This window comes from Melanerpes formicivorus, unplaced genomic scaffold, assembly GCF_026170545.1.
Source record: "Melanerpes formicivorus ecotype bairdi unplaced genomic scaffold, bMelFor1.0.p_v2 SCAF_40, whole genome shotgun sequence".
NCBI lineage: Eukaryota > Metazoa > Chordata > Aves > Piciformes > Picidae > Melanerpes > Melanerpes formicivorus.
The window spans coordinates 3541030-3568138 of record NW_027142392.1 but is presented as its reverse complement, the minus strand read 5'-3'; the positions used below and the strand labels follow the sequence as shown (position 1 = coordinate 3568138).

At 47.0% G+C, this 27109-nt stretch overlaps 1 protein-coding gene across 8 annotated transcripts in view; it reads right to left on the bottom strand.

Annotated features, from left to right (window-relative positions):
• The window catches only part of TPD52 (tumor protein D52), a 106659-nt gene that overhangs the window by 48108 nt on the left and 31442 nt on the right, over nt 1-27109 (bottom strand). For 5 of the 8 annotated variants that reach the window (XM_068158599.1, XM_068158592.1, XM_068158593.1 and 2 more), the window contains 3 exons: nt 24100-24141; nt 22017-22065; nt 19488-20919 (listed from right to left, as the gene is read on the bottom strand). In XM_068158599.1, the coding sequence (XP_068014700.1) occupies nt 20803-20919; nt 22017-22065; nt 24100-24141 (208 nt within the window). In that variant the 3' untranslated portion in view covers nt 19488-20802. Of the gene's footprint in view, nt 1-12225; nt 12408-19487; nt 20920-22016; nt 22066-24099; nt 24142-27109 lie in introns of those variants that run through there. The other 3 variants (XM_068158594.1, XM_068158598.1, XM_068158600.1) reach the window with 2 other exon arrangements.

Sequence of the window (27109 nt, the reverse complement as noted above, 5' to 3'; positions counted from 1 at the left end):
CCAGAAAGTTCACAAAGCCACAGACATCTGCATCCCTGCTTGGCTGCTATCGCACCTCAAATGCTGGCAGAGGGAGGCAGCAGTGACCACACACAGCCTCCCAGATCTCCTGCAGCAAGTCTGAACAGTTACTGAATGCCCTCAGAAGAGTGACACTTTTTTCAATTTCTTTTTAAATATATACATCTTTACTTGCACTGGAGCTCTTCCAGCACAACAGCAACACCTGCCTAGTATTTCAAATTGAATCTTGCAAGTGTAAGGAAAACCAGAGCAGTAAACACTGCCCCATCAGACACTCCTTATCCAGTAAAGGCAATGACACATAACCTAAGTGTTGCTGCAGCTCTGCTGCCTCTGCTGCTTCCTCCAAAGCACCCAACACAAAAATTAAACCCAGTTGCTACTCCCATCCTAGCTCCACACAAGCAGATCATAGTATCAGTCAGGGTTGGAAGGGACCACAAGGATCATCTAGTTCCAACCCCCTTGCCATGGGCAGGGACACCCCACACTACATCAGGCTGGACAGAGCCTCATCCAGCCTGGGCTTAAACACCTCCAGGGATGGGGCCTCAACCACTGCCCTGGACAACCCATTCCAGGGTTTCACCACTCTCATGGGGAAGAACTTCCTCCTCACATCCAGCCTGAATCTCCCCACCTCCAGTGTCATTCCATTCCCCCTAGTCCTATCACTACCTGATATCCTAAGATGTCCCTCCCCAGCCTTCCTGTAGGCCCCTTTCAGATACTGGAAGGCCACAATGAGGTCACCTTGGAGCCTTCTCTTCTGCAGACTGAACAGCCCCAACTCCTTCAGTCTGTCCTCGTAGGAGAGGTGCTCCAGCCCTCTGCTCATCCTCGTGGCCCTTCTCTGGACTCCTTCCAGCACCTCCAGATCCCTTTTGTAATAGGGGCTCCAGAACTGGAGGCAGTACTCCAGGTGGGGTCTCACTAGGGCTGAGTAGAGGGGGAGAATCACCTCCCTTGACCTGCTAGCCACACTTCTCCTGATGCAGCCCAGGATCTGATTGGCTTTGCGGGCTGCAAGTGCACACTGAGAGCTCATGTTGAGCTTTTTGTCCACCTGCACCCCCAAGTCTCTCTCCTCAGGGCTGCTTTCCAGCCAGTCACTGCCCAGCCTGTATTTGTGCCTGGGATTGCCTCGACCCAGATGCAGGACCCTGCACTTGGTCTTGTTGAACCTCATGAGGTTGGCTTGTGCCCACCTCTCCAGCCTGTCAAGGTCCCTCTGGATGGCCTCCCTTCCCTCCAGCGTGTCTGCTGCACCACACAGCTTGGTGTGAAAAGAGAGGCAGCAGGGACTGTGCTAGCTTTGTCAACACACCAGTGGGTAAAAAAGAAAAATAACTTACTCTTAAATAACAAACATGCAACCAAATGTTATTTAATTTTGCCTCTAAATGCTGCTTTTTCTTTTCATTCAGATTTGCAGAGCTGTCTAACAATAGCAAAACAGTTGAATGCCCTACACTTGGAAACAGCCTCACAGCTCACCTTGCCTTGTATGACATGCCCTGGTCCCAACCAGGACGTCTCAATAGGCTGACAAGGAGCTACAGAAAGTGCCTGGGCAAGACCAGCAGCTGTCATGGGTTCAGTGTGCAGCTGTAACAGAATTCATTTTAACAGTCTTTTAGGCCTGTTCCAAGCAGCAGTCAGCATCCCCCCACCCCCCTCTACAGACAATTGACTGCAGACACAAATGCAAACCAATAGTCACAGACAGCTTTTAAGTATCAAGAATGCAGACTCCACAGCCTCCCTGGGCAACCTGTGCCAGTACTCTGTCACCCTCACAGTAAAGAAGTAGTTTCTGACGTTCAGAGAGAACCTCCTCTTTCAATGCATGCCTCTGGCCCTGTCACAGGGCACCACTGACAAAAGCCTGGCTCTGTCCTCTTTGCTCCCGCCCTTCAGGTATTTACAAGCACTGATGAGATCCCTGCTGAGACTTCTCTCCCTCAGGCTGAACAGCCCCAGATCTCTCAGCCTCTCCTCAGGAAGATGCTTCAGGTTCTTCACCATCTTAGGGGCTTTTTACTGGACTGTCTTGAACTGGAGAGCTCAAACTGGACACAACACTCCAGGTTTGGCATCACCAGGGCTGGATGGAGGAGAGGGATCACCTCCCTTCACCTGCTGGCAATACTCTGTCTAGGGCAGCCCAGGCCATCATTCACTTCTTTACCACAACATCACACAGCTGGCTCAAGTTCAACTTGGTGTCCATCAGGACTCCCAGGGCCTTTTATGCCAAGTTGCTTTCTAGCCATGTAGCCACAACACTTACTGGTGTCTGGGGTTGTTCCTGCCCAGGGGAAAGACTTTACACTTCTCTTTGTTGAGCTTCATGAGGCTCCTGTCAGCCCATTTCTGCAACCTGTCAAGGTCCCAAGGATGGGAGCACAGCTACCCTGCCTAACAACAACTCCTCTTGAGTTTTGTCTTCTATGCAGACTTGCTGAGGGTCAAGTCTCTGTCCCACCACTGAGGTAATTCCTGAAGAGGTTAAGCAGAACTGGACCCAGTATTGACTTCTGGGAGTACAGTTCTCTTTACTCACCTCCACCCTGAGTAATCTTAGTATTATGCAGCAGACTGAGGCTATCAGTGCAGTAATCCTGTGCTTCTCTAGCTTTGCTAATATTAACAATATATCTGGTGGTTTACATTCTTGGTTCTTGCAGCTCAAGTGCCTTTTAAAAATGGCTCAATTCAAAATGCCTATACTGCCAAGATAAAAAGTGTTGTGAAGCCATAGACTAAAGAACCCAGAAAGAAATTACACAACAAATAGAAACTCCTTTCTCTAATATCTGGGAGGCTTCACTCCTGCCTTCTGATGAGCTCAGGGTTGATATATTCACCTGCAGAGTGTTTTCCTAGCTGTGCTAACTCCCTTCTCAGACTCACTTACTGAAACTATTCCAGAGGGGTGAATAATTACCACTCCATGGTTATATGACAGCATTAATTTTCCTGAGTGAGATCTACGTTACAATTCACACTTGGTCCAAACCACATTAATTCAGCCTTGTCCAAACCATCATTAATTCAGCCTCTCAGCCTAGAAACTGAACAGCTTCTGTCTCTGGGCAAGCCTGCATCTCTCAGTGAATTGCCAGGCAGAGCCCAGGAGCTACCTTAGCCCAAGCTGGTTCCCCAGTTGAAATCAAAAGTCTTCTGCACAGCATAGCAGCTCAACTCATTATGCTAAGAAGGAGGTTTAGTGCCCAGTTACACCCAGCCTAACACAGCAGTTACACTGCCACAGTAACCTGGACTGGTTTTGCATCTCTGTTACAAGAACAGGTCAAACTCACCAGATGCTTAAGCCAGAAGCATCTGCACCTTGCTTTGCAGTACCTCTGTAAAGTACCTCTGAAAAGCACCACACACCTATGTAAGAGGCATGTCCCTGCTTCAACCACTGTCACCCATGGTCATTCCTCAGTGAAAGCTGTTGGGAAGTGTTAGAGCTTTCACTAAAAATCATTGCCTGCTGCATCTCGAATGGCTGAGATTCCTTGAGCCTTATCTAGCTTTAAGGTAATGAATTCTACTTTACTAGAAATATTTCAGTGAGAGAGCTTCTCCCAGCATGCAAACAGAAGGTTTCACCTCAACACGAGGAGACACTTTACAGCGAGGGTGATGGAGCCCTGGAACAGGCTGCCCAGGGTGACGGAGCCCTGGAACAGGCTGCCCAGGCAGGTTGTGGAGTTTCTTTTTCTTGGATGCATTCCTGTGTGGACTACCCTAAGTGATCCTGGTTTTGGCAGGGGGGGGTGTGGGGTGGACTCTCTGGAGGTCTCTTCCCATCTCTACCATTCTGTGTTTCTGTGAAGCAGCAGGGCTTTCTCAGAGACCGGGGCCTGCACACAGAGATCCAAGTCATTTGGAATGGAATGGGATAGGATAGGATAGGATAGGATAGGATAGGATAGGATAGGAACACAATAAAACAGAACAGAACAAAACAGATTAGAATAGAATAGAACAGAATAGAATAGACCAGACCAGACCAGGTTGGAAGAGACCTTCAAGATCATTGTGTCCAACCCATCAACCAATCCAACACCACCTAAACAACTAACCCATGGCACCAAGTACCCCATCAAGTCTCCTCCTGAACACCTCCAGTGATGGTGACTCCACCACCTCCCCAGGCAGCCCATTCCAATGGGCAATCACTCTCTCTGTATAGAACTTCTTCCTAACATCCAACCTAAACCTCCCCTGGCGCAGCCTGAGACTGTGTCCTCTTGTTCTGGTACTGGCTGCCTGGGAGAAGAGACCAATCTCATCAATTTCAAAACTGAATACTAGAATTCTTCTACCAAACCACAAGTTTATAATCCTAGTTTCTACACTTCTAGACATCCAATACCTGGATTAGAGAAGAAGGCAGAGTTAACCCACCTCCATCCACAGACAACACTCAAGCCTTCCAGCACCGTAACAAGTTTGCCAAGCCTTCTCTTCCTATCGTGTGTGTGTGCACGCCCACATATGAGGAAAAGGCTGGGTTAAAGAGTATTTACAGACTTTGGCAAAGACAGAAAAAAAACCTTCAGGCCACCTATGGACTGCTTTGTTCTCCCCAAGACAGTTTATACAGCGTATTCCATCCTCCATTTATAATGATGCCCTGGAAACAGAGAACTGGCACAAAGTTTGCACCAGTAAATGCTAGTAGGTTTGTGGGGGCATTTCCTCCAAAAGCCATCAAACCCCCTTAATTCTCTGCTACTTTAATGACAGAAGTGAAAACAAAGGTGAAAAAGTGACTAGCAGGCTTGCATGCACTGCTGTGGCTGTAATCCTAGGTGGATGCTGTATACTACATACTCAATGCTGAGTAGAGTGGCTCAACATCATAGTATCATAGTATCAGTCAGGGTTGGAAGGGACCACAAGGATCAGCTAGGTCCAACCCCCTGCCATGGGCAGGGACACCCCACACTAGATCAGGCTGGACAGAGCCTCATCCAGCCTGCTCTTAAACACCTCCAGGGACGGGGCCTCAACCACCTCCCTGGACAACCCATTCCAGGGCTTCACCACTCTCATGGGGAAGAAATTCCTCCCCACCTCCAGCTTCATTCCATTCCCCCTAGTCCTATCACTACCTGAGATCCTAAGAAGCCCCTCCCCAGCCTTCTTGTAGGCCCCCTTCAGTTACTGGGAGGCCACAATTAGGTCACCTCAGAGCCTTCTCTTCTGCAGACTGAACAGCCCCAACTCCTTCAGTCTGTCCTCGTAGGAGAGGTGCTCCAGCCCTCTGATCATCCTCGTGGCCCTTCTCTGGACAGCATGTCTATATCCCTCTTGTAATAGGGGCTCCAGAACTGGACACAGTACTCCAGGTGGGGTCTCACTGGACTTTTGCTAACCAACACCTGCCCCATGGTACCATGGCAACTAAAGTGTCTATCTTGGATGAATTCAGTATAATCATCCCAGATCAGCATAATCATCTGCTTATACCCATGATTATTATACTGATTACAGTATAATAAAAACAAAACAAACCAAAAGGTTTACAGGCTTTGGATTTCAGGAACTCTGGAAGCAGAGTCTTGTGCATTCCAGAACCACACAAAGCCAACACCTCCATTTGTGGTTGAAAAGAACTGCTGAAGAATGATATCCAGTGGGTGGCAAAAACAGTCACAATTGTAAAGTAACCAAGCAAATAATAAGCTATGACCATAGGGGATAAAAATGCTGTAATTTCCAAAATGCATGCTGCTATAAATAAGTTAGAGGTTATTTGCTGAGGTACACAAACAAAGTTTGCAATCACAGGGCTGTTCTGTATGCCCCTTTCAGGAACAGAGAGCTGCAATTGTTTGACAGCAGACGGAGTGGCACCGCATGCATTGTCTGGGCTGGGAGCAGTGGCAAGTTGTGCTCTTTGGAAGCCTGGTAGAAAAGGGAGCTCATCCATCTCCTTCAATTTAGCCCTTGTGCTGGTTTTGGCTGGCACAGAGTTAATTTTCTTCCCTGTACCAACAGGGCTATGTTTTGGATTTGTGCTGGGAACAGTGTAACTAACACAGGGATGGTTTAGTTACTGCTGAGCAGAGCTGACACAGAGTCAAAGCCCTGTCTGCCTCTCACCCCACCAGTGTGCACACTTGGGGTGCACAAGAAATTAGGAGGTGACACAGCTGGGATAACTGACCCCAGCTGAGCAAAGGGATATTCCAGACCATATGATGTCATGCTCAGCACACAAAGCTGGAGGAAGGGAGAGACATCAGAGTATCGTGTTTGTCTTCCCAAGCAGCCAAGGAGCCCAGCTCTGCTGGACATGGCTGAACACCTGCCTGCTGATGGGCAGTAGTGAGTGAGTTCTTTGGTTTGCTTTGCTGGCAGGTGCTGGCTTTTGCTTTACCTGTTAAACTGCCTTTATCCCAATGCAGAGTTTTCTCACTTTTACCCTTCCAGTTCTCTCCCCACAACCCACTGTGGGAAGAGTGACTGAGTGCTTGTGTGGGGCTCAGTCCCAGCCGGGGTTAAACCGCAACAGCTCTCTTCCATACAAACAATTAGACTTCCTTTTCAAGTTGAAATGTTGCTATGTGGGAACAGGACAACAAGATCGGTCCTGCTTAGCATTCTCACTGGAATTTGGGCAAAGTTTGAGACCAAAGGCTGACCAGAGCACCAAAAAAACAAGTTTGTTGATGACTAGTGCAAACCACCTTGGTCCTCAGAGAATTTCAACATGGCATTCTGGTAATTTTAATCACAGAAAGAAACTGGTTTTCCCAGTGTGGAGACTGGCTGTCTGCTTATGTTTTCCATAAAAGAAACTGGAAGAGATTCAGGAAAGTGTGTGCACACTTTGTTTTATGCTTCAGAAATCTAACCAGGTCATAATTATTCAACAACTCCAGGATAACATGCTCTAAGTTCAGCCTTCAAAATACAGAGGAATTTTGCTCTCCAGTGAGAAGGTCTTTACCTGATAGGTAGGACAGCTTGGAAGATAAGGAGGGCGAGGAAGGAGCAGGGAAGGACAAAGATTGCTTTGATTTCAGATATTTCAGATTGCTTTGATTTCAGATACCATCCAATGGGATGGCATTCAACAAGTCCAAGTGCCGAGTGCTGCACTCTGCCTACGGCAACCCCATGCAGAGCTACAGGCTGGGGTCAGAGTGGCTGGAGAGCAGCCAGGCAGAGAGGGACCTGGGGGTGCTGGTTGATGGTAGGCTGAACATGAGCCAGCAGTGTGCCCAGGTGGCCAAGAGGGCCAATGGCATCCTGGCCTGCATCAGGAACAGTGTGGCCAGCAGGAGCAGGGAGGTCATTCTGCCCCTGTACACTGCACTGGTTAGGCCACACCTCGAGTACTGTGTCCAGTTCTGGGCCCCTCAGTTTAGGAAGGATGTTGACTTGCTGGTACGTGTCCATACATAGGTTAGACCATACATTGCTCAGCCTGGAGAAGAGGAGACTCAGGGGTGACCTTATCACTCTCTACAACTACCTGAAGGGAGGTTGTAGACAGGCAGAGGTTGGTCTCTTCTCCCAGGCAGCCAGCACCAGAACAAGAGGACACAGTCTCAGGCTGCGCCAGGGGAGGTTCAGGTTGGATGTGAGGAAGAAGTTCTATACAGAAAGAGTGATTGCCCATTGGAATGGGCTGCCCAGGGAGGTGGTGGAGTTGCCATCATTGGAGGTGTTCAGGAGGAGACTTGATGGGGTGCTTGGTGCCATGGGTTAGCTGTTTGGGTGGGTTGGATTGGTTGATGGGTTGGACACGATGATCTTGAAGGTCTCTTCCAACCTGGTTTGGTTTATTCTAATAAAGGTTTATTCTAATTAAAACATGTAAATAGAACAAGAACTTGCTGTTAGTATAATCCCTGTGCTCATTCTCCTCAGTTAATAAAAACTGGAGCTAAAAATATTTTCCTCAGTGGACCTTGAGCCTTGTCTGAGCAAGACTACACCATGGAAATCCAAAATGATTTTGCACACTGACCCAGCAATGTGCACTAGTAACCAAAACCCAAATTACTATGTTTCTACAGTTGTTCAGTCTCTTTGATATGGCCTGCTTTTCTGCATCTGCACAAGTCTGAAAGCTGCACTTGCAAAAGCATCAAGTACTGTATCACTTGCACTGCTGGTTAGCAATTCCCTTCTTTCCTCTGGAGGATTACACATAACGGATAGATGCTGTTTTGCTGGCAACAGACAGCAAAAAGGAAGCAGACCACTGTAAAAACAAACACATAAAACTGAAATCAGCATTCCTGCAGCAAGAAATGCTTCCTTTATATAGCTCATTAATTACTCTTTTTTTTTTTCCTTTTCTTTTTTGTAGCACTAAAAGTTCCATCAAGCTTGGTATGAAAGCTGCAGGATGTGCCAGGCTGCCAGAACAGCACCACTCCAGTCAGCAGCAGCAGAGATTAGGGAAGAAACAGATACTCCAAAGAAAATATCCTTAAATTCAATGGCCATGGTGGTCTTAGGTTGAAGGTTGGCCTAGGTGATCTTAGAGGTCTCTCCAAGCTGCAATGATTCTGTGATTCTATGATTCTCTTAAGTCTCTCCACTGCTGCCAGCTCTCTCTGAGTAGCTCGTACTGCTACTCAGACTTTGCTCCCAGTTAGTCACAGACAATAGGTTAAGCATGAAGTTGAAGCTTGTGCTTCCTCTGGCAATGAAAGAAAAAAGGTTGCAGGGAAGCAAGCAGGGTGCAGGGCCTCTCTATTGGGCCAGCCTCCTGCCAGTTAGTTGTCTGGTCTTAAACAGTTAGAAATGTTTAGGAAGGAGGTTGACTTGCTGGAGCATGTCCAGAGAAGGGCAACAAAGTTGGTGAGGGGCTTGGAACACAAGCCCTATGAGGAGAGGCTGAGGGAGCTGGGGCTGCTTAGCCTGGAGGAGACTCAGGGGTGACCTTATCACTCTCTACAAGTACCTGAATGGAGGTTGTAGACAGGCAGAGGTTGGTCTCTTCTCCCAGGCAGCCAGCACCAGAACAAGAGGACACAGTCTCAGGCTGCACCAGGGGAGGTTCAGGCTGGAGGTCAGGAGGAAGTTTTACACTGAGAGAGTGATTGCCCATTGGAATGGGCTGCCTGGGGAGGTGGTGGAGTCACCATCACTGGAGGTGTTCAGGAGGAGACTTGACAGGGTGCTTGGTTGCATGGGTTAGTTGATTAGGTGGTGTTGGATGATAGGTTGGACGTGATGATCTTGAAGGTCTCTTCCAACCTGGTCTGGTCTGGTCTGGTCTAGTCTATTCTATTCTTTAACAGCATCTCTTTAAATCTTTCCATAGTAATCTTGCTCACAATAGTCAGGGAAACCAGGATTCAGCAAGCAAAGGGTGAACTGGCCACACACTGACATCTTCCCATTTGCCACACATGGAGAGCAAGGTAGCTCACTCGGTGGGGCTGTCTGTGAGGCAGCTCAGGCTGGCTGAAGATGGACTAACTGCTCAAGAAGCATGTTCACACAGTATCCAAACAGAGCAGTCAACTCCAAACTCACCCTCCAGCTTCATGTGCAGCAGCTTCTTTTAATATACAAAGTGGAAGTAAACCAAATGGTGCCTTACTCAAATGCTCCCCCCCCTGCAGAGCATCTCCCTTCATGCAGCTCTGGTGGGGTTTTGCTGAAATTGATTCTTTTAATCTCACAAGATCTCTGCAATAGTTTTACTTATCACTATTACCTTAAATTTAAGAGTCTCTTAATGTAATGAATGTGCCAGAACAAAGCCAGCCTTATTCATATTCCCTAGCCTAAGAAGATAGTTTATTTTTAATTGGATTCCATTCTGCCCTTATCTATAAAATATTTTTTAAACAGAACAAAAAGAGAGGAATTTAAAATGTTTCCCCAATAAAATTCACCCTGGCAGCCACTCAAACAGTGTAAATATTTTGATACAATTTAGAGAAGCAGCATTAGGCAATGTTTTATGATGCTCATTAAGCTGTCAGGTTCTAAATCACAACCAGCATCAACCGATTCCTTCCCTTCCCTTCCCTACGATTTTGGCTTGGCACTGCTGCACAGTATGGAAGGTGTCAAGTGAAATTGCCACAGGATATACTGGAAATCCCTGCATCAGCTGCAGACTCAAGCATAAAGGAAATGCCTTTTTGATCCTACAGCCTGATAACACTGGAGTTGCTGGAGGCTTCCAGCAGCCTTTGAAAATAAAGCTTCACTACACCGGCAGGGAGAGGTGTAGTTTAATCCTCTTAGGAAGCTGGTCCCACAACCCTACATTTCAGCAAGCTGCTGAAAGCTGTTGTGCTTTGATGGGAGTACAGGTGCAGACCATGCAACAAACAGCGTCAGCACAGCCCCTTCCCACATTTTCTGGCTCTCAGGAATTCCATCAGATCATGGCAGAAGCAGGTTGCAACAGCACCTCCTTGTCAAGGATTAAGCTGTTGCTCACTTGAAGACCTAACACAGACACTTTACTCTTTAGGATTTCATTTCCTCTGCATGTCAAAGGAAATAACAGAAAAAAATGCACCAGTTTCTTCCCCTGGCTGAAGGGTTTCTTCATCTCTACTTTGCTACAGACCCTCTCTCATCTGTATAAACTCTGCATGCCTTTGTAGGCACAGAACACAAAGTTAATACAGCAATCTCAGTCAAAGCATATTAAAAAACCATGATTGTACTAAAGCATATTAAAAAACCAAGATTGTACTAATTACAGTAATTAAGTACAGCACATATTAAATAAGACCTTGAAACCATAAGGGCAATAAATACTCCTGCCACATTCAATAAATCCCAAGTAACAAAGTTTTGTTGGTAGTTATAACCAAACTCATCCTCGCCAGACCCTAGTTGGATTTTACCAGTGGTATCTTTGGTCTCTGACTAAGGTGATGCAAGCTTCCAGCCTCCATACAATTAATGCTGCAACACATTTTTTTGCAGTCCTATAACACAGCTTTCCCAAAGAGGGCAAGAAGGCAGAGTGAAAACTGGAAGAAAATAGCTGGCAGGCTCTTCACGTGCTTCTTCAGTTTAAATCTTGTATCACTAGAATCAGAGACTCAATAAGGCTGGAAAAGACGTCAAAGATCATAAAGTCCAACCTATCACCACAGTATCATAGTATCAGTCAGGGTTGGAAGGGACCACAAGGATCAGCTAGGTCCAACCCCCCTGCCATGGGCAGGGACACCCCACACTAGATCAGGCTGGACAGAGCCTCATCCAGCCTGCTCTTAAACACCTCCAGGGACGGTACCCCAACCACCTCCCTGGACAACCCATTCCAGGGTTTCACCACTCTCATGGGGAAGAACCTCCTCCTCACATCCAGCCTGAATCTCCCCACCTCCAGCTTCATTCCATTCCCCCTAGTCCTATCACTACCTGACATCCTGATCAGTCCCCCCCCAGCCTTCCTGTAGGCCCCCTTCAGATACTGGAAGGCCACAATTAGGTCACCTTGGAGCCTTCTCTTCTCCAGACTGAACAGCCCCAGCTCCTTCAGTCTGTCCTCATAGGAGAGGTGCTCCAGCCCTCTGATCATCCTCGTGGCCCTTCTCTGGACACGTTCCAGCACCTCCATATCCCTCTTGTAATAGAGGCTCCAGAACTGGACTACTAAACCATGGCACCAAGTGCCACATCCAATCCCCTCTTGAACACCTCCAGGGATGGTGACTCCACCACCTCCCTGGGCAGCCCATTCCAATGGTGAACTACTCTCATTATCATCACAAATCATGTCTAAACTCCCCAGTGCATCACCTCATATTAAGCACAGATATTTCCTGCCCAAGGAGGCTTACAGTCGACATGGAATTAAAGTTCAGCACTAACAGAAGTCCCGAGTGTTTCAATAAACAGCACTTGTTTTAACAACTCAAATGAAGCTGATTTCCCCCTTTGCTCAATGACCAAACAGTCAGTGGCCATCATAAGCTGGAATAACATAGATGGCAATTATGCAAATTTGCAAAGGGAGCTGCATTCAAGACAAGGATGACCGAGCAACACAGAGCTATCTGTGATCATGCTTTCATTCTGCACAATAGCTTAACTCCTCTAGCTTTAAACCATTAAGTTCACTCAGGCTATCCAAGCTCAGCCCAGAAGGTGCTCAAGCCCCATCAGCTGAGCGTTATTTCAGCACGCTGTTCACAGGCGTTCATCGCTTACCACAGGTTTATTACTTACTTCCCATCTACTTCCGGCCTTTTGCACACGCAGTGAAACTTGCCACCAAAATCTATATAGAGGTCATCCTCTACAACGTGGAATATTCGACCAATGGCAATTTTATCTTTGGCAGGTCCCATCTGAATTAAAGGAGAGCGTCTCAACATGGATGCAAAGGATTCCGACTTCTCCGCAGGAACCTACAGAGCAATAGGATTTGAAAGATCATTGACAAACATACTCTCCAGAGAAAGAGTCAAGTTAAACTTGCAACAAACAAACAAGGCTTTCTTCACTGAATTCCACGTGCCCAGTGTGCTTTTAGTGGAACTTCCAAGGAGGTATGTAGGCTGAACATGAGCCTGCAGTGTGCCCAGGTGGCCAGGAAGGCCAATGGCATCCTGGCCTGCATCAGGAACAGTGTGGCCAGCAGGAGCAGGGAGGTCATTCTGCCCCTGTACACTGCACTGGTTAGGCTGCACCTTGAGTACTGTGTCCAGTTCTGGGCCCCTCAGTTTAGGAAGGAGGTTGACTTGCTGGAACGAGTCCAGAGAAGGGCAACGAAGTTGGTGAGAGACTTGGAACACAAGCCCTATGAGGAGAGACTGAGGGAGCTGGGGCTGCTTAGCCTGGAGAAGAGGAGACTGAGGGGTGACCTTATTACTCTCTACAACTACCTGAAGGGAGGTTGTAGACAGGCAGAGGTTGGTCTCTTCTCCCAGGCAGCCAGTACCAGAACAAGAGGACACAGTTTCAGGCTGCACCAGGGGAGGTTCAGGCTGGATGTTAGGAAGAAGTTCTATACAGAGAGAGTGATTGCCCATTGGAATGGGCTGCCCAGGGAGGTGGTGGAGTCACCATCACTGGAGGTGTTCAGGAGGAGACTTGACAGGGTGCTTGGTGCCATGGGTTAGTTGTTTAGGTGGGTTGGATTGGTTGATGGGTTGGACATGATGATCTTGAAGGTCTCTTCCAACCTGGTTTGGTTTATTCTAAATAAAGGTTTATTCTATTCTATTTGGTAGATTACTCTAAGCCCAAGTATCTTACACAGTAAAGGTGAAGCTTTCATTAATTCAGTCAAACTGAAGGGTGAACTTTGCACTGAAAACACCTGCATGTTCTACTATTACTTAGGCAAATTGACAAAACTACATTCTCAGTATCAGGAATGTCCTGAAAAGAAAATCTCATCTCTGTTATCTCCTCAGTGAAACCAAAACACAATCGGCACCTTGCAGCTGTTCATTCGGCTACTTAATGATGAGCGATACTTAAATCATTATTTTAAGGAACAAAATCATTTTGTCAAAGCAGTAAAAGCAGCAAGCATGCCCAGGACTGGCCTCCCCACTGAGGTGTGGGTACCCTTTCCAGTATTTGAAGGGGCCTACAGGATAGCCAGAAAAGATCTTTTTCCAAAGGCACAGAGTAACAGGATGAGAGGCAATGGCTTCAAACTGGAAGAAGCTCAACTGAGATGAGACATTTGGAAGAAATTCTTCCCCATGAGGATGGTGAGGCACTGGAACAGGTTGTCCAGAGCAGCTGTGGAGTCTCCAAGCCTGGAAGTGTTCAGAGCCAGGCTGGATGAGGCCTTGATTACTCTGCCCATGGCAGAGGAGTTGGAACTAGATGATCTTTAAGGTCCCTTTCAAGCAAACCATTCCAGGGCTCTATGACTGATCTAACACATTAAAAAAATGAAACCATCACCACTCTCACTTTTCACTCCACAGTCTCAAAGTAAACATTTTGAGTCAGTAATCAAATAAACAAAATGCCAGTTTCTTAATAATAACAATAATAAACCAGGTTGGAAGAGACCTTCAAGATCATCGTGTCCAAACCATCAACCAATCCAACCCACCTAAACAACCAACCCATGGCACCAAGCACTCCATCAAGTCTCCTCCTCAACACCTCCATAGAGCTTTGGGGAAACAAGAGACCAGAAACCCTCCTGCTTTGCTTCACAAAGACATGTCTCTTGTGTGATCTGACAAAGCTATCATAGGCTTGCCATCACATGCTGGGTGAAGCTGTACTGAAGTGAGAACCATCCTCACATACACTTACATCCTCCAAAGAGGAAGCATGGATCATTTCTCTGCTGTCCAACACCACTGTCAATCCTGTTTACTTCATTGCAGAGTGTGCTGCTCCAACACTGTGTGAGTGTTATGAAATCCTGTCATATGCAAAGCAGGTCATCCAACAGCTGTGGGCACAGCTGGGACAAACCCAAATGAGAAAGGCCCAAGTTTGGGTGCCTCGGCCAGAGCATTCACAGGCTAGACCTGCTCCTCCACGGAGGTCAAAAGAAGGTCAAACAGGCTCATTCCCACTCTAAAGCAAACCATCATTTCAAGCAGATCTAGCTGTGAGGATGCTGAGAAGGCTCTGATATTGTTCTTGTGAAGCACCAGGATGTGTCAACAGCATAGCAGTAGCAGACACAACCCAAGTTCCTCAAATGCAGTCACACAAGCTGGTAAGGTAAGTCAAGAGGAACTTACAGGTAAGAAAAACTCACTCCAGCTCCCACAAGTGGAAAGCTCTGCTCTCCTTGAATTTCTGGATCCTTTCAGGAAACTGTGGCTAATTTAAACTAAGCTATATAATTTTGTGGAAGAATAATGTCTAATCCCTCTACTTCAGAAATCAGTTATGATGATGTACTGATACCAACCCCAGTTCCTGCCAGCTGAACATTAGAGATCGGTTTTGTTTCTTCTTAATAAATTCCCTCCTTTAAAACACACCATCCAAGGAACTACACAGAAAATGCCTTAAACTAGCTGCCTTCCCTGAGCCATCTAGAAAGAAGCAATGCCCTCTGCTGTGCCAGGAACAGAGGTTCACCCAGAGCTGGCTGCAACATCCCTGCCTGGTGGCCTTGGTGGGATCACAGCGTGGCCAAGCTGAAGATCTCCACTTTGGAACAACAGCCACATTTCTGTTCCTGTCACTGAGCTCTGACACACACACAATGGTTTGTACCCTGTTACTATAAAGAGGGACCTGGGGGTGCTGGTTGATGGCAGGCTGAACATGAGCCTGCAGTGTGCCCAGGAAGCCAAGAGGGCCAATGGTATCCTGGCCTGCATCAGGAACAGTGTGGCCAGCAAGAACAGGGAGGTCATTCTGCCCCTGTACACTGCACTGGTTAGGCCACACCTCGAGTCCTGTGTCCAGTTCTGGGCCCCTCAGTTTAGGAAGGAGGTTGACTTGCTGGAATGCGTCCAGAGAAGGGCAACAAAGTTGGTGAGGGGCTTGGAACACAAGCCCTATGAGGAGAGACTGAGGGAGCTGGGGCTGCTTAGCCTGGAGAAGAGGAGACTCAGGGGTGACCTTATCACTCTCTACAACTACCTGAAGGGAGGTTGTAGACAGGCAGAGGTTGGTCTCTTCTCCCAGGCAACCAGCACCAGAACAAGAGGACACAGTCTCAGGCTGCGCCAGGGGAGGTTTAGGCTGGAGGTTAGGAGGAAGTTTTACACAGAGAGAGTGATTGCCCATTGGAATGGGCTGCCCGGGGAGGTGGTGGAGTCACCACCACTGGAGGTGTTCAGGAGGAGACTTGACAGGGTGCTTGGTGCCATGGGTTAGTTGATTAGGTGGTGTTGTATGATAGGTTGGACACAATGATCTTGAAGGTCTCTTCCAACCTGGTTTATTCTATTCTGTAATGAACTGAGAGCAAAGTTTCATCACACTGACACATTCCACAAAGCGGCAGCAAAGCTGACACAGTGGCAGCCCATTTTGCCCTCCAAATATATTGGACAAACTACATCATTTTAAAAACATCTGTAGACAACTTAGAATTCACAGTACAGAAAAAGGCAATATTTACTCTGAATGACTTCCTTCCTTCAAACATTTTCTTCAAACACTGGTAACCCAGCTAAGAATGTAGCTCAACAACCACTTCTCCACCCGCAGCAGGAAAACTCATCACATCCTTCCCAAATGGCACAGGTTTCCTATTTCATTAGGCAAGCAGCTTCAGTGTGCAAATACAAGTAACACCTAAAGCATTTCCTAATTTCTACAAGATCTCTTTAAGCAGCTCCACAGAGGAGAACTTTAAACATGTCCTTTTTTTTTTGCCCAGTTCCAAATTCAGAACTTCAATGTCATCAAACATCTCTCTCCCCCCAAAAAGATGACCTGTTCCATAATCTTGCCTGGCACTGAGGTCAGGCTGACAGGCCTATAATTCCCTGGCTCATCCAACTGGCCCTCCTTGTGGATGGGCACCACGCTGGCCAGCTTCCAGTCTTCTGGGACCTCTCCGGTGAGCCAGGACTGCTGGAAAATGATGGAGAGTGGTCATGCAGTAAAGAAATCAGACTAAGAATGGAAAATGAGGAGCTGGACAACAGCTCTGGATTTCTCTGTGCTCTGCTGAATTATTTCCCCAGTGGAACAAGAGGGAAAACCAGTAGCTTGCTTTGCAGTGACATAGTGACTTTAAAAGCAAAGCAATGAAGTGAGGATTGCCATGAGTCTACACTTATGCTGTTCTTAGCTCAGTTAGAAAGCACTCTCTGGGCCCAAGCACGATTGATGATTCTTCACTGTTTGGTGTTTTAAGAGCATGCAGAAGTGGGGTTTGGTGAGAAGAAGTTAGCAGTGGAAGATGAAAGGGGTCTGACTTGCAGTGTAATCTGTTGGTTCTGTGTAGTTCTCTTAAAGTCAACTTTTCACTGCTTTTAACTGATAGTTGATTGCTAGGAAGTGTGTTATGTGGTAAATAACTTTTCCACAGCTGAGAGCAACCCTGATGTAGTGTGGTGTAAAGCTGGGTAACAGGGGAGGATGATCGGATGCTGCTGCAAGAATTCAAGCTGTTAGATGACCTTCAGAGAAGCTCCATAAGGGGAGCAACACGCTGTCCTTAAGGGAGAGTGTGGTGGCTCTAGCTGCAGTCTTTTTCCGTGGTGCCATGCATCTGCAAGATCTGCTCTTTGAAGCAGCAGAGACATGGTGTTGCTGCTCCTTTATTCAAAGCACCACCAGAGGAAAGCCTGTGTTCCTTGTCTCTGCTGGCAAACAGGTACAAAGTGCTGCATGGCTTTTGGTGTACATGCACCCTATAAGAGCCCAGAGAAGTTATTTGGGTCTGTGATGTGTCTGCTGCTCCTCATCTACCTCTCTGTGTTTGCTTTCAGGGTGGAGTAACAGGACAACACAGGATACATAAGGTACAAGCCTTGGAAGTGGGGTCTGCTCTTGACAAATCATCTGTGCACTCACCAGAGTGCAGGCTTTGACAAAAACCTCACAATCCTCAATTTTACTCCCAAGAATAACATCATAGAATCATTTGTATTGGAAAAGACCTTTGGGATCACCGAGTCCAACCATTAACATAACGCCGACGACTCCCACTAAACTATGGCCCCCAGCACATCTACTCACCTCTGAAACCCCTCCAGGGATGGGGACTGTCCCACTGGCCTGGGGAGCCTGTTTCAGGGCTTTCTATCCCTTTCAGTAAAAGTAAATTAAAACTCGCTGATAATCAACACAAACCTCCCCTGGAGCTATTCGAGGCCCCTCTCCTCCTGTCACTAGCTGCTAAGGAGAAGAATCCAACACCCACCTCGCTCCTTTCAGGTAGTTTGCAGCGTTTGAAGGTCTCTCCCCAGCCTCCCTTTTTCCAATCCCCCAGTCCCCCTCAGCTGCTCCTCACAGGGATTGTTCACAGCTTTTCCACGCTAATGCACATTGTTCTCTCAAGCCCACGGCGCTGTTCCTTGTGACGGCTTCACACCCGTGCACTTCCGCAGGCGTGTCACTCGCATCGGCCTTCACGTGTGTACAGCTCTCTCAAGTACCGGCCGAACACCTCTTTGACTGACCAAGAGATTTTTAATCAAAGGCTTCCCACACCCTCCCTGCCCTCCTCCCAAAGTCAGAACAGTTTTGCCCACAGAGCAGTGCCTTGCATTCCCCGCGGCCGAAGCCGCCTGCACGCTTTCTATAGCGGGAATACAGCCATGCCCGGGCGCCCGCCCCGCCGCGGACTCACCTGCCGGGAGCCTGGGGCCGCCGTACTCGTGCCCGGACGCTCCGCCGCCCGTTGCGGCACGGGCCCAGCCTCCGGGGCTCTCCTCGGCGGGGCACCGCTGCACCGCCTCACCGCGAGCAGCCGCCACGGCCGCAGCCGTGCCCGGGCGGCGGCAAGGCCCCAGCTCGGCGCCGCCATCGCCGTCTGCGTGCGGGGCGGAGCGCGAACTCTGACTCCGCAGCCCGGGTCACAGGGCGGGAGCAGGCGCAGCGGCCGCGGCTGAGGCGCGAGCGACACCATCTTGGATGAGGGCGGCAGGTGGCGGCGGGGCGGCAGCCTCCTGCAGCCCCACGGGGCGAGCCCCAGGCGGCTTGCGAGGGCAGGCGGGACCCGGCCGCCCGCTCTGGCGCACAGGGCGGCGCGTAACCGCCGCGTACCTCCGAAGGGCTGGCGGGTGAGGGGAAGGAGAGGGCTCGGCGGCCCACAGCCTGGGGGGAGCCGGCAGCAGCCCTGCTCTGGGGAACGGGACAGAGACGCCAGCCGCACACCCCTGAGGGGAGAGCTGACATTGCCACAGCCGCCCGAAGGCAGCCTGCCCTCGAGGGGAGGGTGCAGAGATGCTGCTGCAGAGATGCTGCTGCAAAGCTGAATATGAGATGCTACAAACCCAAGAGTGCAGCTACTTGGCCTTAAAACAAAACACCACACCAAAACACCACACCAAAACACAACACAACAAAAAAACACACACACACACCCCCCATCTTTCATAAGTCAGAACGGCCAACTGGAGTAGATGACAATTCTGTTCATAGTAAGGAAAAAAAGTAAACAAACCCACCCCACCCTCCCCAAAAACACCCAAACACCCCACCACAACAACAAAACAAACCACACCAAAGCCATATGACATGGGTCATGTTCCAGAAGGACCTGACCGGCATGGTACTGACCCTAGAAAGGAAGAGCTCCACTCTCATTCTGTCATTTAGTTCTCCATTCTTTTGTTGAGGTGTAGCTGTCAGAGACTGAAGGTACATCTCAACCCACTTTCTTCAATTCCCAACACAATCAGGGCAGGTTAATTTCTCATAAGCCACAAGAAGTCAACCTAGACCTGGGCTCCATCCACGCAGATTCGCCCTAGTACAATCATACACATCAGCACTACTTGGAAACCAAGCTTCAAGGACTGTTTCAAGTAGACACACAAAAGTTCTTATTTATATAATGCTCTGTATTCACAGGACAGACATTCCTCTCAGATTTTTATTAAGCTTCTCACATGTAATTAAGCATATATACTACATCTGACATGCTAACAGGGTTGTCAGGAGCCAGCTTTCCCCCCCCCACACCACGCTCCAAACCTCTGTGGTAGTAGAAGCTTCATGGACTTCACACAAACGTTTCAAAACTCATTTCCAGTTCTAAGCATGGTGATAAAACACTTGTCAAAAGTTTTAACTGTACCAACACCATGTGCCAGAAGCACACAAAATACAAGAAACTTGAAGAACACGTCAGATAAAGCGACACGTAGAAGAGATCTTGCAGGAGAGCTACGCTGTGGTATGACACTGTGCACCTCTCAAAACAGATTTCTGGGATCTCAGACAGGAATAGGGGTGCTAGTGGCACAGGCCTTTAACACAAAGTAACATAAGACAGTGCAGGAGATGTTTTTGATGGTCAGCCTACAAGGGAAACGACATTAGCATTTGAGAGCAACCCTCCTGATGCCCAAAAGAGCCCCGTTTCTGTGCTCGGGTTTATGCTTACACTCCATGTGTTCATTAGTGCAGACGTGACACCACCATGTGATGAATGCACCACCTAAACATCAGGTATATTAAACAACTGAAAATGTCATTTTTAACTGACCCAAACCAGCACTACTAGGCATCTTGCTTCTGTCTGCAATGGTCAGAAGTTCCCTAGGTAGATAATCCACAGACAAATCAGGGAGTTTTAGATGTTATGTATTACCCTATCCACATCTGTTAGACAGGGAACATTATGTCTCTTCTCATGTGTAACCCTCCTATGGACAACTTGTTTAAAGCCTGCTGAAGCAGAAGTCCTTTCCTGAGTTCGGAGTGATCCTCCTAGTCCAGTGTCCTGTGCAGGAAACACTTAACTGAAATTATCACAAGGGAGCAGAGTAACAAGCTTCAGTTTGGCAGCAGCAGTAGATTCATAATGATTAAGTTGAGCAGAAGTTACAGATTCCAAAGAAATTATGTATCCACAGTGTATGTACAGTATAATTAACTTCTCAAAAGAGGGTTTTTCATTGCTATATTTTAAAGGTTGCCTTCAAATTACAGGTAAAGTCCTTTAAATGCTTGAAAGGCATAAAAATTCTGCTTCCCACACAAAACCCCAAACCATGGATTTTAGTTTCAAAACCGTTTTGAACCCACAAACAAGCTTGGTATCAGTTAACCTGGTAAAATATCTAGGTGCTAAACAAAAGCACATCTGGTGGAAAGAGCGCAAGGAACGTTACAACTGTGCTTTGTCTTTGCTTGCAGCATCTGGCAGTGGGGAGGAGGAGAGAGGCAGGAGTCTCACTGGGTCTCCTCCTGTGTCTGTTCTGGAATTGTTTCTGTGGCACTGGCATTGGCAGTAGAGTTGAGAACTTCTCCAAAGTCTCCCCCAGCAGGTTTGCCTCCTCCAACTCTAGACTGGAACATAAAGAGAGCCTCAGCATAAAACTGTAGTTACTTGGGCATGTCAAACACACTGAACTGTATAAAACCAGTACTTCTGCATGAAGAAGACGAGTGACTCTCTTCAGCAGAGCAGTTTTTCCAGGACTGAGCTACCTCCACATCTAAAGTCTTTTGAGTATCGTGAGGAAAACCATCACCAGATTAACACAGCAGCCTCCCTTGGACTTTGAGATACACAAAGCAGCCCTGATGCCAGGGAGTCTGAAGGCTGACATACCCTCAGTCAAAACCAGGCAGAGGTATACAGCCTTGCAAGCCATACAGGCTTTGAAGGCTCAGAGCTGAAACTCACTTCTCTATAGCTCAAGGAAGAACCTTGCACAGTTTTCAGGCTCAACAGCACTTCCTGAGAGCATTACTGGGGCACAGCAACTATTTTACTTTCTCCTGGTAACACACTTGTCTTTCCACTTCCTTCTACAGCATGTTTCTTGTGGGATGGCCAATTACTTTGCCAGGGAACTAACTTCCCTATGTTGTCACTTCTCATCCAACCCAGTGTGCCCACGAGGCCTGTCAAATGTGGTTCCAGCTACATGTATTACTGATTTTTAAAGTATCTTTTTTTATCTGGAGAATCTATTAAAGGTTGTTTCTGGCACTTGAGGCTTCTGTGAGTAAATTTTCATTTAAAGTAAAAAAGCTTTGCACATTTTATGCCAGAAATGAGAGAAACATCCCCAACTGTTTTCCTGCGTTGCCTGCTAATCTTTAGGAAGGCATGGAAATAAAAGCCTAGACCATGTTGGGTACACAACACTAGTTATATGAAACAGTATACAAACCACTACATTATACTCACTGCTTGTGCAGGTTAGCTAGCTGTTAGTCCTTCTAATTAAAGGCATCCTCCTGGAAGAGGTGGAGGAAGCCTGTGTCTTTCTCCTCAAATCATCAAGCAGAGAAACAGCCTCCACAGTACTTCAAAAGACCTCATCTATGCACCTTCAGCAGCTTACCAATCACTAATGAACAGGCTACCCTTAAGGCCACTGCACTGTTTGTCCACATCCACAGCTCCACAATCACCATGGTTTAGTAATGCTTACCTTTAGGTTTTCAACTTTTTCCTCAAAGGATTTGAAAGTAGGAGAATTTCTAGGAAAATAAACAAAGGAACCATAGAATTAAACTCAGATCTGGTGAGTCTATAAACATCACAAAACAAGCAGATAGATTTTGTTTGTTTCAGGCTCTCTCCTTGTTTTAAGGGTAGCCTAAGAATAGTTCAGATCTGGATATGTCCCCAGGTATTACGAAGATGAAGTTCAAACACACTCAAGTTGCAGTTTATTTGTTTCTCTGGCATCTAAGCACTGCCAGGCTCAGCAAAAGGATCTTTCATCACAACATGGAAGGGAGAACTAGCAAGTATTTTAGGTTTAGCTTATTAGTCCCAGTGATTTCAAAAAGGTTTCTTGACTTGAAGGATTTGTTCATAAAAGCTTAGTCATCACTTAGTATAGTATCATAGTATCAGTCAGGGTTGGAAGGGACCACAAGGATCAGCTAGGTCCAACCCCCCTGCCATGGGCAGGGACACCCCACACTAGATCAGGCTGGCCAGAGCCTCATCCAGCCTGCTCTTAAACACCTCCAGGGATGGGGCCTCAACCACCTCCCTGGACAACCCATTCCGGTGCTTCACCACTCTCATGGGGAAGAACTTCCTCCTCGCATCCAGCCTGAATCTCCCCACCTCCAGCTTCATTCCATTCCCCCTAGTCCTGTCACTACCTGGTGATTCCCCCTAGTCCTGTCACTTTTTTGCCTTTTGAGAGCTGGAAACAGCTATGATTATAAATCTCAAATGTCTTTTCCAACAAAAACAGTTCTAACATCAAGTCCAACCACTCTCTAACTCTGCCAGGGCTGGTCCTAAACCATGTCCCTCAGCACCACCTCTGCCTCTTCTCAACAGCCCCAAGGATGGGGATTCAACCACCTGCCTGAGAAGCCTGCTCCAGGACTTGACAGCCCTTTCAGGGAAGAAGTTTCTTTTAGTAGCCAATCTAAATCTCCCGTGGCGCAACTTGAAGCCATTTCCTCTTGTCCTATCACTTGTTACCAGGGAAAAGAGGCCAACACCCATCTCTCTCCAACCTGCTCTCAGGGAGTTGTAGAGAGCAATGAGGTCTCCCCTCAGCCTCCTCTTCTCTAGACTGAACAATCCCAGTTCCCTCAGGTGCTCCTCACCAGCCATTCTCCAGACCGTTCACCAGCTTTGTTGCCCTTCTCTGGATCCACTCCAGCACCCCAAGGTCTTTCATGTACTGAGGGCCCCAAAAGTGGAGACAGTACTCAATGTATGGCTTCAACTGCTAGGTTTTGCCTAGGACAAGCAGGACAGCTTGGGATTTTCAGTGTTGAGGACTGGTGTATTACCCAAGGTCAGAAAAGTGCCTTAATGCTCCAACTAGCTGTCACTGCCATTTGCAAATCTGTGCAGTAACTTGTACACCTTCTCAGCCTTTATGCAGGCTGGAAAATGCTTGCCTTCAGCAAGATGGGACTGAGGATTTGTGGCAGACTTCAAAATCAATTATGATATAAAAGATAGGAGGGATTTTTCAAAAGAGGTCTTAAGCTTCCCTTCCCCCTATGTCTGGTGTTTGTGTAGGTCCCCCACACCTAGCAGCACTCTTTCATCTGGGAAAGCACACAGTGACATGTCTCTGTCTAGCTATATATAGATAGATATGTATCTGAGTCATCTCAGAAGATGGAGTGACACAGTGCCAAGCAAGGAGAGAAAAGGCAAGCACTCCCAGTCAGCAACAGACTCCTTATGAAACCATGGCATTTGTTACTCACTTCCATTGCTCTAAACCAGATGCCAAGCTATTGCCTTTTAAACTTGGAGTCATTTAGTAGCATGACATTTCCAGCAGGCAGGGAAAGGTCATGATAGCTCTCCCACCACCAGGGCAGTGGTCACACTCCCAATGCACAACCACCACCACCATTAAGCAGAAATAACATTTTCTCCCATGTGTTAGTACAGGAAATCCATTAGAAAGCTGGGTGGGCTTTTTGGTTTCGTTTTAAACCCACATTAGTTGACCTAAGCTGGGTTTGATTTGATTCCACCCATGAAAACTCAAGCCAGCAGCTGGATTATGCATACCTTACCTCATAATAGGCATGCTAATGGAATGTTGTAAGGAGCGTATACTAAATGGCAGCATTAAGAGAAAAGAAAAGGAGAAGTTAGTTTAAGTGGCAGACAGAAGGAACTGGCTAAGAGAGGTCTTCTTTGGTAAACAGCAAAACAGTCTTAGGTAGTAACTGCTTGGTTTTGCTTTTCTACATTGCTTAGCCATGCACACACACAAGTACATCAGAGCCAAAGCTGCAACAGCTTTTTTCTCTCTTAGTAATATCCAAGTGCCATGCCCGTTAGTACAGAGTCTGCTTAGCTGCAACAGTCTGTCTACTCACTAAGCTTCTCAGGCAGTGAATCATGCTGCATTGACAGGTTTCAGGATATCAAGTAGAAATTGAACATTCAGGAGTTACCAATCTAAAAACCTTCCCACTGAAAGAATTACTCCAACATTCAGAAGGCTTCCAGTTCAGTTCTGAGTAGTGTTTCCATACTCATCAATACAAATTATCTACTCATCAATACTATCTACTATCAATACTATCTAGTGAGAGCAGTCACAGCCATCTCCAGTCACAATCAGGTTTATGCTGGGGATGGAGAGAAAGCCCTAGGCTCAATTCTCTTCTGTGACCTGCCAGTATTGCTATGGAGTTACTGTTTGGTTAGGGACAACACACCTACTCCTAGAAGGTGACTGGATATAGATTAAGGAGCTTCCAACTAGATATAGATGAAGGAGCTCATAAATAACTTCCAAAACCATTTGGAATCTAATTGAGTTCCATATTCTAAAATATTATGCTTTACTTTTGATGAGTCTGAGCTGATTCTTGTCAAATACCACAACAGGAAATTAGAAAAGCTGATGTTCAGAGTTTTTTATAACTACATTTAGGATGTCAGATTTTAGCTGGGTTCCTGATGTCTTTCAAGAGACTCAGAGAATGGCAGGGGTTGGAAAGGACCTCTGGAGGTCATCAAGTCCAGGCAGTTGCTGGTGGGAATCTCCCACATTTGATTCACCCCCCAAAACTGCAGTTGGTATTTCAGCACAACAGGAGACACATTCAGAGAAGCAAAAAGATTTTGTGTGTACTGCAGAGTAAGTTTGAAAGAAATTACCTCAGGAGGCTCACCAGTAGTGTACAGTGATAGAAAAAAAAAAACATTAGCTACAAAAAAGTGTGTGGTGCTCCTTAAGGTTGGGATTCCTCACAGCAGAAGCACAGCTGGAGGATGGTTTGTAAGCACAGGGTGCTGGGAATCAGCTGGGCAAAGGCCAGATGCTGTCCTGACGTGTCAGGAATATGTGCCCCTGGTTCATCCCTTTCCCCAGCCTCGTTTCTGCTGTGTTTCACCTTCACAGGTGGTTTGGTTTCCACAAGCTTTTCCAGAGCACAGAGAAGCTGACTGTCTTCTGGAATACAATTTACATTCCTTGTTGTAATGTGGATTACTGCAAGTTTTGGTCTTGCCATGTGCAAACCTTTGTATACAACTAGCGTGACACTAACGAGTTCCCTTTGTTCAGTTGTGCCTAACCCACATAAAGTGCCTCCTTGCAAGAAACTCAAGGCTGAAGAGTGGGCAGTTTACCTTTTTTCCTCCCCAATATAGATTTACAATCTGTAGAACTGCTCATGCTGAAAAGCAACAACCTAGTGCAGGTCTTTTAAGAGGCACCTGGAAAACTTTAGTTTCATCTCAGAGAGATCATTTAGTGGAAGATCTATTTGTAGATCCACAAAGGATTTACCTGCTGTTGTACAATACACTTACATACACTCAGCATTCACTTTGCAAAATGTCACCACAGGTAGCAGGTAGTTTTATCACAGAATTGTCTGGTTTGCAAGAAAACTGGATCAGAGGAATGCAGTTGATCTTTTAATGTCAAGCCACCTGTTCTTCAAGTAGTACAAAGAAGCACAATTAAGCCTTGAAAAGCTTTACAAAGGAAAGAACTTGTGTCTCCCTTCAAACTGACAGAATGCCACATCAAAGCACTCCCTTAACTAGGCCACCATGCTGGGTGGTTTGAAGAAGAGGAGCCCCTTCTGCAATGCTCACAAGCAAATCTCTAGCTTCAAAAATAAAAGCCTAAACCCCAAAAAGGCACAGTAAGTTTCCTCCAGCCTGCGGTGTACTTCGTGCTGCATTAGAAGCTTTCTTATCCCTTACATGATTATATTTATAGCTACTGCACTGCCTCACATTTTCAAAAGGCCCAGGGAGGCACACCAGAGGTCCCTGCCTGGGAAGCACAAGCTGAAGAGTGCATTAGCACAAGTTAGATGCTTTTGTTAATGGGTTTCCAGCTGATAAATGACGCTACTTAGGAGGCCGTGACCATATCGGATTTCCAAAGCAAGTGAAGAAAGTCATTGCGCAGTCTCGGAACAGGGTAACGATGAGGACTTCTGCTCCATGATATGGATGCAGTGCAGGAGGAGCCAAGTGCAAAGTCATGATTGCTGAGGAAATTTGCACAGTGCTGTATCTCGGTACTAATGCTGATGTTGCCCACGTGAGGACAGGCGAGCTCATCCAAAGTTCTTGTAAGGGAGAGTAAAGGCAATAAGAGAAACCCACGAAGGAGCAGAGTACATTTTTAGCTTGATAAAAAAAGCAGAGGGAACAAACACAAAAAGGAAGCTATAATGCACTGACTTTGCACTACCAGTCCTTTCTCTTCCTCTGTTTCAGTGCTTTCCAAGTTCACAGCCCCAGGAGCTGCCTTACTCTCTTTCGCAACTCCCTCCAAAATCACTTTGTAGTGCAAGAGTGAAGACCTGCATGTGATATGTGCTGTATGGGACACGTGGGAACAGCTCAACACAAAAGAAATCACGCCATTACAGCTGAGAAAAGTGAAGCCATGATGAAGAAGTCATATCAGAGCTTAAGAATAACAATCATAGAATTATAGGATGGTTTGGGCTGGAAAGGATCTTAAAGATCATCAAGTTCCAGACCACAACCTCTACAGGCAGGGACACCCTCCAGGTTGCTCAGTACACGTCTGCATAGTCA